At 43.0% G+C, this 16,558-nt stretch overlaps 1 protein-coding gene across 1 annotated transcript; it reads left to right on the top strand.

Moving 5' to 3' along the window:
• Window positions 1–557: 557 nt before the first annotated feature.
• xkr6a (XK related 6a) lies at window positions 558–16,112 on the top strand. Its single transcript, XM_086282626.1, has 4 exons — window positions 558–1,801; window positions 4,873–5,069; window positions 5,645–6,062; window positions 7,204–16,112. Exons 1-4 carry the CDS (start codon window positions 1,209–1,211, stop codon window positions 7,706–7,708), a joined length of 1,713 nt encoding a protein of 570 aa, XP_086138752.1. The 5' UTR covers window positions 558–1,208; the 3' UTR covers window positions 7,709–16,112.
• Window positions 16,113–16,558: the final 446 nt, after the last annotated feature.

Genomic DNA, 16,558 nt, shown 5'->3' with positions numbered 1-16,558 from the left:
AATTCCTTAATCTTCCACACTCATCCTCTCTCTCTTGCATTCATCCCGTCAGCCTTTTCATCCTCTCAAACTGCTTCAGCTAAACCTTCTTTTCTATCTTTCTCTCTCTCTCTCTCTCTCTGCACACCTCCTTTCATCCATGCTCTCATTTCTACCCCCCTCCGTCTCCGCGCATACATATACAGTGTCCATCCATTTCCTCGTGTTCCTAAATCCTTCCCTCTCTGGCACCATGGTTGCCTAGCAGGGATCTCTCAAACGCACATATGTTAGGGCTGATTAGGCTGGCACAGCCACTGGGCGCTCGGCCCACTGGAGGAGATGATGGAGAGATTCGTGGAGAGTGTGAGGGAGTCATGGAGAGCTGTGTGTGTTGGGGGGGAGGGGGGGTATTGATTGATTGAGCGTCAGGTGTTGGGAATTTTTTCTTTCCAATGAAAAACTACTTGGAAAAACAGTCCATATGTTCCCATACAGTGCACGACCATAGTCCGTGTGCGCGCGCTCGCTCGAGCGTGTGTGCGGATGTGGATCGGGGGGTTTGAAGTTGTTATCCGGTAGAGGGCGGAGTGAAAGCGTAAGAGAACGTGAGGAGAGGGGAAGCAGGAGCTGCAGAGGGCTGGAGCTGCGGAAAGGAACGGAGCGGACATGGGTGGCAGCGGACGCCGGGCATCTGCAGCCTGAGTGCTGGGGGCAGGAGGAGCAGGAGGGCCTCCAGTTGACTGAACAGGAAGGTTTACATTAGCAGAGCCGCAGTTAAAGAGAATAGCCTGCTGTCCGTTTAGCGCCCACACACACACACACACACACACACACACACACACAGTCACTCACACATCTTAAGAACAGCGGGAGATGCATTACGTCATAGCCTCTCATTGCCCTAGATGACCGCGCGCGCAGGACGGGGAGGATGCGGGGCTGCCGGACTAGAACGGTAACAGATTCCGCTGCTGCTGCTGCTGACCGCGAGCCCCCGGCGGGTGTGTGTCGGCCGGTAGAGAAAGAAGAGGAGCCGCCGTCGCGCGGCCGCCGGCTCTGATGGCTCCTCGCGCCCAGGGCGGGAAAGAGTCACAGCAGTCGCCGCGGAGCGAGAGGGTAGGGGACAGCAGGTATCTGGGAAGTGACGTGGTGTCCGCGCCCCACAAGAAAGCAAAACGGTGCGTTTGTCGTGCATCTCGCAGGAGGGCAGGAGCGGGAAGGCGAACATGGCCGCACAGTCCGACGGCGGCAAAGCCGGGGTCGGGTGCGGCGGCGGCGGCGGGGGTTTCGCCCAGCTCTATGATGTTGACGCCGAGGAGCCTCTGGACTCCGCGGCGATCCACATCTGTCAGTGCTGCCGCTCTTCCGCTTGCTACTGGGGCTGCCGCTCAGCTTGCCTCGGCTCTCTGCTCGGCGGGAGTCCGCCTGCCGGAGGGGTCGGCATCCGGGAGACTCACTGCCCGCCCCGGGAGCAGCTGTGGCTGGACTGCCTCTGGATCATCCTTGCCCTCCTTGTCTTCTTCTGGGACGTCGGCACGGACCTGTGCCTGGCGATGGACTACTACCAGAGGCAGGACTACCTCTGGTTCGGCCTCACTCTTTTCTTCGTACTGGTGCCCTCGGTACTGGTCCAGATTCTGAGTTTCCGATGGTTCGTGCAGGACTACACCGGCGGGGGGCTCGGGGAGGTCGAGGGGCTGACCAAGCGGGGCACGGTGGTTCTGGGGTGCCTGTATCCTGGAAGGGACCGCCTGCAGCTGGCCACTATCTGGCTGTGGCAGGCCACCATACACATCCTCCAGCTGGGACAAGTGTGGAGGTAAGAGGGGGAGGGGGGGCAACACAAACACACCTGATCCTTCTCTCGCTCTCTCTCTCTAACAGGCTCACAAAAACTTAATGCTCCTAATGAGCAGAGCAGGGTGTCCACTTGATGTGGCTACTAGAAAAGACAGCTCGCTTCACAGTGACAGGCAGGAGAGAAAAGCGAGAGGAAGACATGGAAAGGCTCTCTGCGACTCCCTCTGTGCTTCAGTTGCTGTCTGGGAATGACAGGAAGATATTAAGAGAGACAGTCAGGAGAACAGAGAGCCTGATTTCACACACAAACTCTGATCTGTTGAAACTTTTCATTTCTGACTCATCCTATGAAAAGCTAATTCAGCAACTCGCTGACCGCCCTGCAGTAAGAAAGAGTAGAATTCAGAGCCAGAACAGAACCTGAGTAAAGCATCTGCAGTTGCAGAGTAGCTACAGTTAAGCCTTCACACAGTGTAAAGAAACAAAGTGAGCCACATCCTTCAGAGTGTGTGTTTTAAGGGCTGACCGAAGCGCTCTCCATGGTGCTGAACAGATTCCCAGCATTTCCAGCTTTTGGTCAAGGCTCTTCCCTTCTGAAATGTCAGCATGCCTTTGCGTGTATCTGTGTGTGCGCTGACACATGTCAGCACGTGTGTGTGAACAGTGGAAAAACGGTGTCAAGGCTCTTCCCATGAGTGTCAGCATGCATGGAGAGTACAAAGAGGAAAAGCATCTGCGCTTCTGGCAGCACATCTCTTACTCTCTCTCTCTCTCCCTCTCTCTATTTATCTCTCTCTCTCACACACACAGACACACACATATATTCCCACAGTTGGACAATGTTAGGTGTTAATTGTGCTAAAAGCACTGTTGGGGGAAAAACTGAAATACACACACTTCTTTTCATTGTGGGCTTCTTGCCTCATATAAGCATGCAGCTTGGTCTACACACACAAACACACACAAACTGTAGTTATAGAAGTAACACGAGTGCGCTGGTGTGTTTTTTTTTCCTTTCCAGCTTCCCAGTCTATGTAAGGACAACGTTTGCTCTCTTCCCTCCCTCCTCTCTCTTCTCTCTGAGAAGACTTCTTAATGGTGTCCACTTGCCCCTGGGTGGGCAGCAGGGAGAGTAGAGTAGTGTGTGTGTGTGTTTACGTCCTACTATGCTGATGTGCTACACAGCTTCTGTGCTTTGGTTGTAGGGTTAAATCAACCCCTCTCACACCCATACACACTTACCAGTATTTGTCCCCCCTTGGCCCTCAGAATGGACTCTCCCACCTGGAGGAAGGGCCGGATGGGAAGGAGCATAGAGAGAGGGTGGGGGAGAAGAGGGCGAGAAAGGGTGGTTATAGCTGGGGAAATTGAGAGATGGAGAGGCCGTGGAGAGGGAGAGATGGGGGGTGAGGACATGCACAAGTGGAGTGAAAAAGAAGGGGGAGGGGAGAAGAAGGAGACGTGAGAGTGGTGGGGGCAGGGTGGGCTGGATGGAAGATCAGCTGTACTTGGTTTGAGACCACCTCCTTCCATGTCAGGCCATTAAGGAGCTTGTCTGCTACACTCAACACTGCAGACCAGAGCTCCTGTTTACAGAAGCCAAACAAATGATACTGATTATTTATCCTTCACTGCTCTTGAGTCAAGGACACACATCCTTCTGGCCTTATTTTAAAACCAAAACATCTCGAAATGGTTCGTTTGGGAGGGCCGGCGTGCTGTAAATCGATGCACATGTGGGCATTTTCTTCCAGGGACGCTGCATTATTTATGGGGCGTGAATTAACCTCCAGCTCTAATAGGCGTACTGTACATAATGTAGAAGTGCACGTCTGCATGGAGGACACCCATGCATGGACTGCAGCCATGCACGGGGAAGCTGAAGGATTTTATTTTTACAGCACGTTTACATTTGTGTGCATACTCCTCTCACACACACACACGCTCAGTGTGGCAGTGAGGCAGTTTAATTGAGATCACTGCCTACATCCCGCCCACATGTGCTGTAGTTTCCCACATCCAGCACGTATAGATCAGCATCTCTTCAAGGCTGTTTATAGAAAGGTTAAATTCAGTGTAATGAAGTAATGAAGGCTAGAAATATTCACAGCCACCAATCAGGTGAAACAGGAATAAGTCAGAGTGTTGGTTTTGATTTAGTTGCCCGATTAAGCGAAAGAACGCAAGGGAAGATGTGACCTATTAGGCTCATTTCCAGCTCCTTATTCTTATTCCTGGACTCTGGTAGAGTTCAAAATAATCCATATCTGTCTGATACGGGACCTTGATGAAGTCCACGAGTTTGACTGCCGTCTGAGACCAGCTCTTTTGGCTCCCTTTAAACCAGCTTTTTCTAATTGGCCGGCCCTCCAGCAGGCGGGAAGCTGCTCGTGTGCCTTAGATGACCATATTAGGGAGATCTGCTATTAGTGACAGCATGCAGATTTTTTTATTTATATTTTTTGCATCTAAAGGTGGTGTGTTAAAAATAAGGCCTGAGGGCCAGAAGTGGCCCAGCACAGGCTCCAACCCGACCCAGTGGACATCTTTGGAGGAGTCTGAAGGAGGGCGTAAATTTTGAATTTATCTATATTTTAATAAAGTTGACATCTTGTTCACCATCCATACTACATCAAAGTAATGAAGTAATAGATTTTTTCATGATCTACTATAGAAATTTAAGTTTTTTTTCAGTTTGTCCTCAGTAAAATATAATTAATTAATTAAAAAAGATATTTTCTGTGATTTAACAAAAACATTCTGCTTCAAACGTACAGGACAATCCAGAACTTTTACTGTTATTTATACACATTTATTTCTTACATTTTAAGCCCAAAGAGTAATTTCTTTATCATGTAGAAAAACTAACATGTACTGTTGAATTTGCACTTCTTCTTTATTACATTGTGATATCGCAGAGATTTAATGTGCAGATAAACTGCTTTACACTTTGATCTTAAGTGAGTCTGGCACACTTAAGATCAAAGCAGGCCGTACATGGCCCACGACGTGAAATGAGTTTGACTTCCCTGATTGAATGTGTGTAGAAAAGCCTGACATATGCGTGTTTGCCCCTCTGAACCCCTACAGGTACATCAGGACGCTGTACCTAGGCGTCATGTCGCGTCGGCAGAAGGAGCACCAGCGGCGCTGGTACTGGGCCATGATGTTCGAGTACGCTGACGTCAACATGTTGCGTTTGCTGGAAACGTTTCTGGAGTCGGCGCCTCAGTTGGTCCTGCAGCTCTGCATCATGATCCAGGAGAACCGAGCTGAGACGCTACAGTGTAGGTGGTTGGATGGATTTACAGACTGCACTGTACCGGCGTAATAGCATGTTTTCGCGTAGCCGGCAAACAGCATGCAAATGAGCAGCTGCTCAAGTGCTAATTATCAATTTGCACCTATTGTGCTTGATTATGTGTAGCTGCAGATGGCTGCTGGATTTCGCAGGTTTTTACTGTTGTTCAGGTTGTCAAAGATAGAAAGCGATGTGCGAGTCAGACTCCATCATCCTCCTCTTCCATGTTGCATGCATCATCTTGGGCGGCCACCCACTGGTGTTATTCATCGCGCTCACTCTGGAGTTTTGGGACACAGTTTACCTTAATGGAAAGATGTGACGAGTACACAAGGGGGCGGATACACACGGCAGCTGGGACATTAAAAATAACTTTGTATTTGAGACTCGTCATTACCAAATGTCTCGGTCGTGACACGCACTACCTCTTACTTATTGTATGCTCACACCATTACACAAAACAACCTTCCCCCCTCTCCCTCCCTAGTGAGTCATTATAATGTCGTGTTTATACAAAACAGGAGAAGCATGGAAATCATCCACCTCTGTGTCTCCCTGCAGGCATTTCCTCCTTAGCCTCCCTCCTGTCTCTCGCCTGGGTTCTGGCCTCCTACCACAAACTGCTCCGAGACTCTCGTGACGACCAGCGCAGCATGAGTTACCGCGGGGCGCTGCTGCACCTCTTCTGGCGCCTCTTCACCATCTTCTCCCGCGTCCTCTCGCTCGCCCTCTTTGCCTCCCTCTTCCACATCTACTTCGGCATCTTCGTGGTGCTCCACTGGTGCGCCATGGCCTTCTGGGTGGTGCACGGAGGCACTGATTTCTGCATGTCCAAGTGGGAGGAGGTGCTCTTCAACATGGTGGTCGGCATTGTCTACATCTTCTGCTGGTTCAACGTGAAAGAGGGTCGGACGCGATACAGGATGGTGGCGTACTACACCGTGGTGCTGGCCGAGAACAGCATCCTGACCGGGCTGTGGTGAGTTTAGCGCCGTTTGCATTCTTTGATATCCCTGATGCAACAAGCGTAAAATCGTAAAATATGTTTTTTCACATAAATATCACAGAATGTATGCAAGAATATCCAAAAACTATAAAAGGTAGGCGTACCTCTTACTTCACAAGGAGCTACCGTAAAGGCACGCAGGTTCATCCAGCTTCACAAAGCTAAATGGCAATGATCTGTATAATGATCTCTTTCTAATTCTCTTATAAATGTTTTCTTTTCCTTCCTTTGTAATTTTGGAGTTTTTTTTATCTTTTTTATGCTGCCTGTGTTCTCTCAGGCTTTCCTTTCATTCTTTACTTCCTGTTTTATTTTGAAGGTTACTTGTTCTTGTTCTGCTGAGTATTTAATCTGTATTGTATCCTGCTCAGACTTCAAATTTATTCTGAAATGAACAAGTAAACAGACACATTTAAAGTATACCATAAGTGCTTACCAAGGCTTAGCCCATTTACAACACTAGCAAGGTAAGCCTATATCACAATATTCATGTAATAAAAGGCTAGTAAATGCTTTCGTGATGAGTTTACTGCCATACTACTTGCAATATGGCCACATGGCCCAGGGCCAGTAAGTAGTACACCGAAAAATTGTTTTGCCAGTTGATGACAGTGTTTCTGGCAGCCAGAGTTATCACAGTCATGGCTTTATTGAAATTCGTCCATCTTTTCATGTGCTCTCATCCACCACCAGCATGCTTTACATGTTTGTGCAGTCGTTTTAATATGCTAAAGCAAAAAGCTGCGTGTATGCAAACAAACTGCTTGGTTAAATTTGACAGATCGCTTTAAAGTTTGGTGCCCTCCTCCTGTCCCTCTAGCAGTGCCACCTGCAGCATGCAGGGGCTTGTCTAAAAGAAGGGTTACTGAGTGTACGACTCTACATTTATTTTAAAACGATGATTAGAAATTATTTTGCCGATTTAGATTATTAATATTAAGTACAACTCCACTAATAAACCATGTTTTAAAATACACACTGGGCTACCCATCAGTAGATAAAACAATTATAATCAGATTTGGGGGACCAGTGGGAAAGATGGTTTAATGCTATAAACACGTGTAGATGTACACCGATTAATTTAACCCCTGTACTGTCACCTGTCATCCTGTAGGTATGCCTACAGAGATCCAGTGCTGACCGACTCCTATGCCGTCCTGGCACTGTGCAGCGTCTACCTGACATTCGCAGGGGGCGTCCTGGTCATGCTGCTGTACTACGGTTTCCTCCATCCTGCCACTGCCCACCTCCAGCCAAGTCCCGCCTCATCCTGCTGTGCCCAGCTGCTCTGGGGTCTCCCTCTCCCCCCGTCAGCCCCACCCACAGCCCCTCCCACACCAGCCCACATGGCCAAGTCACAGACGGAAGAGGATGTGGCCGAGACGTGTCTTCCCGTCTTCCAGGTGAGGTCTGCGCCCCCCACTTCCAAGCCCGAGGGCCCGCTTATAAAGATCGACATGCCCAGGAAGCGTTACCCAGCATGGGATGCCCACTATGTAGACAGGCGCCTGCGGAGGACTATAAACATCCTGCAGTACATAACGCCAGCCGCTGTGGGCATCCGCTATCGTGATGGACCCCTCCTGTATGAACTGTTGCAGTATGAGTCCTCACTCTGACAAACACACAAATCAGCACACACACACACATATACAGACAAGTACACAAAAGCACATGTGCACCATAAAAAAACATGTATGTATATGTGGATGTTCAGATTTAGAGAAGATTTAGAAACACGTTCATGCACAGAAAGTCACACTTGATATAAGCACATACACACACAGAAGCAATCTGTCACACTTATATGTGTGCGCACACACGCGATCACACTTACATTCCTTGCGGGCACCTGCGACCTGTGAGTCCCATGGCCATGACTCAACAAGCTGCTTCGGCGCGAGTCCGTCTCCTCCTCTCTTAAACCTTTTGTCACTCTATTTAACTTTAATCGTCCCTCACTTGGTCTCATTTCCTTAATTTCACATGTGCGCGCTCCGCGGCAAAGAAAAAAAAAGTAAAAATATGAAAAATAAGCGTAGTTTTACGATGGAGTCCTTGACCACCACAAGCCATTTATGTTGCACGCGTTCACAGGTTTAAGAAGAATAAAAGGATGTGACACAATGACGGTCACTTTTAATAAAATGAGTTGTAACATGTCGTTATTAGTCTGGTCAAAAGATAGTGTATATATTTTCTATGTACAGAGAGGATGTTTTTTAATCTGTTGTTATGTTGTTGTTGGACACATCAGTTTCTCGACATCACTGACAAGGTTAACGGGGAGAGTGGCCGAGCATGATGGAAAAGATGGAGACAAAGTGGCAGTAATGGCATCCAAGGCACACTCAAACAACAATTTTTACATTTGCAGCCTCAATTTTAAAGAATCTAAAATTTTAGCTAAAGTCTCTCAGAAGGACAGTTTTAGTTTAGTAGATTTACTTGTCTTGTCAAAGGCAACAAGTAAAATATTAGCACTAGAGAGTTGACTAGCTTAGCTTAGCTTAAAAAAACTGAAAACAGGTAAAAACAGCTAGCCTGGATTTCTTCTCCTAAAGTATCTAGTAGCTAGCATCTTGTCTTATTTAAATTATACAAAAAGATAAATGTAAAAAATAGTTTTTTGTGGGTTCAGAAAGTAGCCAAACCATCTACCATTAAGAATAATTGCACATTTACTTGCTCCTAAGACAGTAAAAGAGTAACTCTTCGAATTTTGGAGTTCATGTGCTTGTGATTCAAAATATGGAAACAAATTCATACTATAAAAATGATAATTCTTATTGATCAGGGCTTTTAAAAGAAATGTGTTAGTTCATACCTGACCTATCAGGGTAATCAGGGGAGTAAGTTTTCCAGCTAATCTGGGTTACTTTGTGTAGCGCAATAGTAGATGCTATGTTATAAATTCATACTTATCTAAATAAAGAAAAGCATGTATATGAATTTGTAGCAAATGTTATTTCTATCAACAAAATAGTTACTTTTCTATGCTCGTTTCTGCCTACACGATGTCAACAACTCAGCAAGTCCTGCCACAAAATCTGACTCGAGATCTTGAAAGCTAAAGGTTTCTACCTGTTTTTGGTTGTTATGCTAACCTAGGCAGTCTGCTTGCAGGAACTCATATTTAATGGAGAGATAAAGAACTAGTACAACTTTCCTCATGTAACTCAAAGGCCAATTGAGCATAGAACAAAGCAAGCCCAACTATATCCTTAAGATAGACTTGAAAAAAGTATGTTGAGGGCAGTTAGCAACATGTTAGCTGTAATGTGGAAAAATGAAAAACAGTTGCTTCTTAAAGCATATTACAAAAGCACTAAAATAATTTCTTCCTGAACATTTGGAAAAGTAAAAATGTAAAAAGTAAAGTCCTAGATGATGTTGGTCATAACCATATTGCTCATCTGGGAGGGAAATAAAGTGTGAAATTTGAATGCCATCTTAGGGGAAGTTCTCCATCATTTCCTTTTATGCTCCAAGCAGTTGTGGGAGGTCTTTTTATATCATAAAAATAAAGGTAGATTCAAGAGTAATTGTTTTTAATTGAGGTCTACTACATTTTTTTTGTGTGATAGCTTAATCATGTTGGTCCCACACTAACAGGGTGCTGCCACTGAAAATGACATAAAACAGTTTTGGACTTCAGTCATCACAACCCTCCCAGTGACTTGTCTTCTCCTGTTTCGTGTCCAATATCAACTCCTCCAAAGCCACCCACAGCTGAGCTGTGGTGTATGGCTCATTATTTATTTCTTTTGGTTTGTTTACCCCTGTAATCCAAGCTGTTACATTGGCAGGCGAAAACACATGAGCTGAGATATTAGTCATCAGCATGTCAACGGGAACGGTGCAACTCCTGAAATCTCACGCTGTGGGGGGGGGGGTTTCCTCTGATCCCGTTCCATGAGCCCACTTTCTCCTGCTTTCTACAACCGCCTTTGCTATGAGGGCTGGGTATAGAGAGAGTTAAAACTGGGGTACGTCAACAAATTTTGTAATTTTGGTAAAAGTCAAAGTCTTTCTGAGAGCGACTTGCAAATATACGTAATTTATTAATTTATTAGTCCTCAAATTATAATTCTGTGATTGATTTCAACCAGTGACCCAGAAGTATGAGAATCTTTTGAATTATTGGTAAAACCTGCAATTTTAAGGTATCACATTAAAATTTGGTTGTAGAAAAGCTTGTCGGATATGACCAGTGCTCCCTTTCCATGGCCACTGACTCTGAAGATACCAAGGCATTCCCAAAAACAGCCAAGAGACAATATCTTTAGTTTGTCCTGGGTCTACCCAAGGTGTCTCCTCAGTAGTCTCACCTAAGAAACTTCCAGGATGCATATTAGTCAGATGCCTGAAACACCTCACTTGGTGTCTTTATATGCTGAGAAGAAACATCTCTACTCTGAGTCCTTACCTTATCTCTAAGGATGAGTCCAGACAGTCTTTTGAGTCTTCTTTCTGGTAGTTGTATCCACCGTTTTATTCCTTCAGTCACTATTCACAGTTTGTGGCCAAATAGTTACGGATCACTACAAACATTGTACCAATCTCTGGTCAGCCTCCCAATCCATTTTCCCCCATTCATGAGCAAGACCCCAAGACACTTTAACTCCTCTATTTGAGAAAACAGCCTGTCCCCATAGCAAAGTGGGCAATCCACCTTCTTCTGGCTCAGAACCATCGCTTCAGACTTACAGGTGTTAACTATCAACCCCGCTGCTTATTAGCTGTGAACCACTTAGTGTCTGGAAAGCAAAAAAATCAGCATCGTACTCAAACAACCAAGACGCAATGTCAAGACCCAATATCCTCTGTCCTTGGCTGTTCCTACAAATTTTGTGCATGAAAGTTCAGAGAAAAATGACAAAGTTGGAGCAACAAAAAACCAAAACTTAGCGATAATGATAGTCCTGATCCTTACCTTGGGAAACATTGCCAGCTTTAACCCTAAGGCTTGTTTAAGGGTTAGGGTCACATCTACCATTTAGCGCTTTCACCTGTTTGGTGAAATGCAACCCTAACGGCAACCCTACCACCAAAGTGGTTCACCGATGAACTAGCGGATGTTAAGAACACCATTAATGACTGATAAAGTTAATCAGTAGATAAAACTGTAATAATTACCCCAGTGTGGAATTTTTTTTAATTTAAATAAGGAGACTAAAAGCAGAAATACAGCGTCCCTTTAAGTGTGAACGATAGGTGGGCTCACATTATTTTTCTGTGGTGCTAGCCGACTAACAAAACAGACAAATCAGTCCATTTGCTGCGATCCGGCGAGTAGAAACATTAGTTGCGAACGCGTAACAGAAGCAGCAGCATCAGTGTTCATATGGTGCGACACTCGAGCTTCAGAGTCAACTGGCTGCTAATCCCACTTCATATGGTGCAAATACAAAACACACATGTACTTATGGTGCAATAAGGGCAGATTGTCTCTTTGAATTCTATGGTGCAACTTGAGTACTGCCTTCAGTTATCAGCCAAGGCTGTGCCAAAGGCTCCGTCCAAACGGACAACTGCTCTTCCTGTCCTGCAGAAGCTATGCAAGTCTCCAACATGGGGGAGATGTGCTTAGTGTACACACACACACACACAGACACACACAAACACACACGGTTTTCCTCTGAAGCAGGGAGAGACACACAATGAAAAGCAGTGTAATAACATGGGATGTATCCCTACCTCACCGCTTGAACACACACAAACACACTCACACACCAATGTCCAGTATTCCCTTACCCCTTTATAATTTGGGAACAATATTCATATGGTGCTATTGAGTAAAGCTAGATGGGTTTTTGTATAGTTGTGGTTACAGTGAAGAATTAGCCAAATATGTGTATCAAACATTCAAATCGATGAAACAGTCTAATTCCTTCATGTTGACGGCGTATGTAAAAACAGCAACACTTTCCGTCTCTGTGAAACACATCAAAGCAACAATGCCTTATCTGCTCGACTGAAGTGGAGGTGGTTTCTTTTTTTCTTTCTTTTCTTCTGTGTGTGTGTGGTTTTTTTTAAGATATGAGTCATAGGAGGGTGGTGCTACTTTTCTGGTACACTCTGATCTGGACATGCACTGTACATGAAGAATAGCGTCAACACGCAGAAATCAAAGGAAAACAGCGTCATGTGCCATTTAGAGAGCACAGTCAGGCATCTCCTGCTCGTTTCACAGAAAAACAAATAATCTCGCATGAGCGATCTGGATTTGAGAGTAAATATAAATGGCCAAGAGTCACAGCTTATATGTTTCTGAACAAAGAGCAGCTGCCCCGCTTGTTTTTTTCCCACAGCATTAACCGCTGATTTAATTTTTTTGATCCAATCCACAGCTCTTTGCACCCAGAGCTCCAGCCAATGAGAAATCAGGTTTATTATAGCCAAATCAGGTTAGAAGCAACCAAATAATACAATTCTCTCTCTTTATATGGAACTACTCATAAGGAGCGTTCAGACTCAGCAATAGCCTCATGATCAAAGTCCAGGTATCATACATCAGTCTCGGTTGTGTCACCCAGCAGTCAAAAATCATCCACACTGGGCCTATGACTGAGCCTGCGCGCTCTGAGTGATAAGTTTCTTCCGAGAAAACCAGAGCCTTATTCATGCCCACACTGTAAGAGAATTTAAATCCAGTAGGTGTTATGTCACTGTTGTATGGCTTCACATCCACAGCTATGCAAGGTTACAAGCAAGAAGGTTCTGGCCTTAGATAACCTTTACAGAAATACCACATCACTGTTCTCACGCGTTGCTTGTTTTTATATATATGTTTTAGGCTTTTTTTTCTCTTAGGAGGAAGGAATAAACCATAAAGTCTTGATGTGCAGAATTGCAAATATGTGATGTACCATTTGTTTACAGATTTTAAGCTTTTTGCATTTTTCTTAAATAATTTGGTGATTATTTTTATGGACTTTACATTGTTCTCTATCAGGATTGACTTCTGATGGTTTAAAATTGGTCGGGAGGGGAAAACTGTACCTTGGGAATAACTGGGATGAATGCCACCTCCCGACTGAGGAATGTGTATCTGTGAAAATGAAATGAAAACCAAGGAGTTGTTTTTCCTTTGGATAAAATACATAAATGTTCCACTATCAGGGTCTACAAAGCATATGAGGCCTGTGGTAAGGCTGTGTGTGTGTGTGTGTGTGTGTGTGTGTGTGTGTGTGTGTGTGTGTGTGTGTGTGTGTGTGTGTGTGTGTGTGTCTGAGCACAAGCTACCATACCGTGTCATGAATGCTTCATAAATTCTTTTGCGTGCTTGGTCTAGAGCTGTGAAAGTATGGTTTTATTGAGGCCAGATGTTAAGTTGTTTCTGATCTCAGACCAGTTTTTACCAGATCTGAGTCCGATGACAATTCAAATCCTTTCCTTGAGGAACCGAAGAGGTTTGGTAGTTTTGGCACAGAAAATGAACAAAAAGGATTTCAGTGGTTTGACTCAGGTTTGGATACTATAAGCACAGGGCAGGGTCAAACTAAACCTTAACTTGGAAGTACCTGTTAGACGTACCATGAGCTTTTATTTTGTTAGGGTCATGCTTTTCTACCATGTTCTTCAGCTTGGGGGGAGAAAAAAAGTAGCTCTAGCGACTTCGATGTGCAAAAGTAACTTTTATTTTCTTGTGGGTGGCATTTTGATTGTAAATACCTTTTTCTGGTAATCCTTCTCAGTTGGATCTATGTTCCATGGGTTTGCTTAGATGGCTCTTTGAAATGTACCGATAGTAAATGTTCTTTCTAAATATCCAGAATGTAAAACGAGAGAAGAAAAATTCAGCCTGACTGGAAGCTGTGTTTTCATAGGAATCTGTGCCATTGTGTTGTCTTGAGTATAAGCACACTGATATTAGCTCTGTGGGTGGGATGACGTTTTTGGAGGTGATTTGCCAGACAACTGTGCTCCTTTTTTTTACTTTAAAATAAAATAATTATTAAGCAATAATTTATTTCAAAAGAAACCTTCACAAGAAATGTTTATCATAATATATGACAAAATAATTTGTTATACATTATGATTTTAGTCACAGAAAATTCAGAGAGAAGACTTTCATGTTTATGGGGGGAAATTAACAAGACAAAATAATGGTAAATGTAAAAATAGAAAAAGTTAACATTCTGACAACTAATTTATTTTTTTTTTAAACCTTAATCTTGATTTCTGAGTTCAATCTTGCACATTTATCACTTCATCAATTCAGGTTATCTTTGCTTACATATTACTACAAAAATGTCAAATTAAAAAATCCATTGGGTAATTATTTTTGCTTCAGTTTAAAGTTTAACGTACAAGGAAATGGCTAATTAGCTAGCTAGCTAGTTCTGGCCAAAAAGCTAACGCTAACGAAAAAGTTTTTCGCACAATTGGTTTTGTTTGGAATAAATAACATAAAAGATATAAAATAATAAATCGGAAGTATTCATTTATTATAAAAGAAGACTTCTCCCACATCTAATCTCTGTACAAACCTTATCTAGAGAGTTTGTGACTTCTAGTCACATTTATCATTTATCTTTTAGTCGTATATTTAGCATACATATCATTAGACATGAAAGCAGCATCTTTTTATAATTGTCCATATTTTCCAAGTCAGTCATTAGTTTTTACCTTCATTAAAAAAATGTTCAATTTCTCAATTCACCCCAATTCCAAATATCAGCTCGCTAGTTTGGTTCTGACTAAAAAATACAGTGTCTCGTACAAAAACAAAAAAAGCTAACTAGCCATTTCCCTTTTCCTGCAGTCCAGGTGATTGTGATAAAAATGTATATATTGGATAAGGAGGACATTTTAAACTCCACATATAATCAACTAGCTGAGTGCAGTGCAATCACAAAAAAGCCAAAACATGGGCGTGTATTACATTTCATATGCGAGTCGGGCTGTCTGGCTAACATCTCCTAACTTCACTACAGAAATTCAAATCGCTCCCACGTCAGCTCATGAGAGATACCATTCAGGGGGTTTCCCTAATTCACAACAAATACAAATGGGAGGGGAACAAGAAGACCCATCGTGTACCTTCAGTTTGTGTATTGCGTGTCTACGATAGTACCTAAGCATTACGGTTAAGAGTTGAATGATATTTTCGGTGATTCTAGGCAGCCACCATTAGGAAATGTGTTATTTTTGTTACAATACCTCCTGAAAATAAAGTCTATTTATCTGTGAAGAGACAAAGATTTACAATAATACAGATGACTACATAGAAATTATGACAGATTTTAAATGATGTGAAAGAAATATAAATGAAAACATGTACAGTTCGTTTGGTTTTGAACACAGAACAAATGTATATGCGTCAGTATTGAGTTTGATTTTATATGTTTATCATTTTATTACATTGTAATGTGACTGCAATGGAGAAAAAAAAATATAAAGGAATATAAATTAATTTTTCCCAAAGGTGTCTCGGTTGTTTTTCCCCAATGCCAGCTGACATAAGGAGTTTTTGTGTAGTGATTCTGAGGAGGATTAAGAGACGAATCAGGCTTCCCAACATTTTTTATTTTGTCAAAATCTCGTAACTACACAAATATTTTGACATGTTAGACACAATTTGCATAGTACAGATTTCTTTTACACTTCTAAAAACAGTAACTTTAAACATCAAGCCTTGATGCGAGTGCAATACAGAGAGCATACATGTAGCATTTAAACACCTGGATATGACATCTGCATTTAAAAAAAAAAAACAAAAAACAAAAAAAAACCTGTCATACCAGTGGCCTGAATTTAACTACAAGTGCACAACTTGCTCTACTTCCTGAGCCACAGCTGCCCACATATGTGCACATTACATAAAGCCATCAGAAATAACTATATGTGCAATATGCAGAAGAGGGAACATCACATGGCAAACTTTACAAAAGTTAGGGTTTCACATTCTAAATGGTTAAAGTATGCAAGCAGCTCTGCACTGAGTGCAAGTTGTATGTTTTTATTCTGTGATGTGGTTATACTCAATAAATCCCTTGAAAAGTACAGAAAATATTTCACCCATTTTCTTTTTCTTTTTCATTTTTTTATATATATATATATATATATATATATATATATATATATATATATATATATATATATATATATATATTTCTCCATTTAATAAAGAAACAATGAACAAAACAACTGGGACCTTTGGTTTGCAGTAAATCTTACAAGACAAACAAGATAGAAGTTTTTTTTATGTTATTAAATATTCATCTAGTGCTCTGGTGAGGAGGAGCAGTGTGTCACTGATGTTCTTTAAAATTTTGGGGGGGAAACAGGAAAGGTTACAAGCAAAAGAGCAACATTTCCACAAAACATGTGTCATATGGATCCATCCCTCATTGGTTCGAGTCATGTTGTTGAATTTGCCAATAATAGGAGTGTTAAATATCAACAGGCTCATGCTGTGACCTTGAGCGGTGACAGTTTCTGATCCTGCTAACAGGCGTGTG

The sequence above is a fragment of the Aulonocara sp. 'chitande type north' Nkhata Bay genome, linkage group LG23 (genome assembly GCF_057382095.1).
Source record: "Aulonocara sp. 'chitande type north' Nkhata Bay isolate Kocher_YH1m ecotype deep benthic linkage group LG23, A_spYH_male_GT1.1, whole genome shotgun sequence".
Classification (NCBI taxonomy): domain Eukaryota; kingdom Metazoa; phylum Chordata; class Actinopteri; order Cichliformes; family Cichlidae; genus Aulonocara; species Aulonocara sp. 'chitande type north' Nkhata Bay.
The sequence above is the reverse complement of the archived record's forward strand: the minus strand, read 5'-3'. Positions and strand labels throughout refer to the sequence as shown.

Bases quoted from the DNA above. Each gene is read 5' to 3' on its own strand.
- xkr6a (XM_086282626.1), top strand. From the start codon at position 1,209: ATGGCCGCACAGTCCGACGGCGGCAAAGCCGGGGTCGGGTGCGGCGGC. The intron at 5,070-5,644 runs GTAGGTGGTTGG...GTCTCCCTGCAG, and splicing joins CCGAGCTGAGACGCTACAGT to GCATTTCCTCCTTAGCCTCC. The intron at 6,063-7,203 runs GTGAGTTTAGCG...GTCATCCTGTAG, and splicing joins AGCATCCTGACCGGGCTGTG to GTATGCCTACAGAGATCCAG.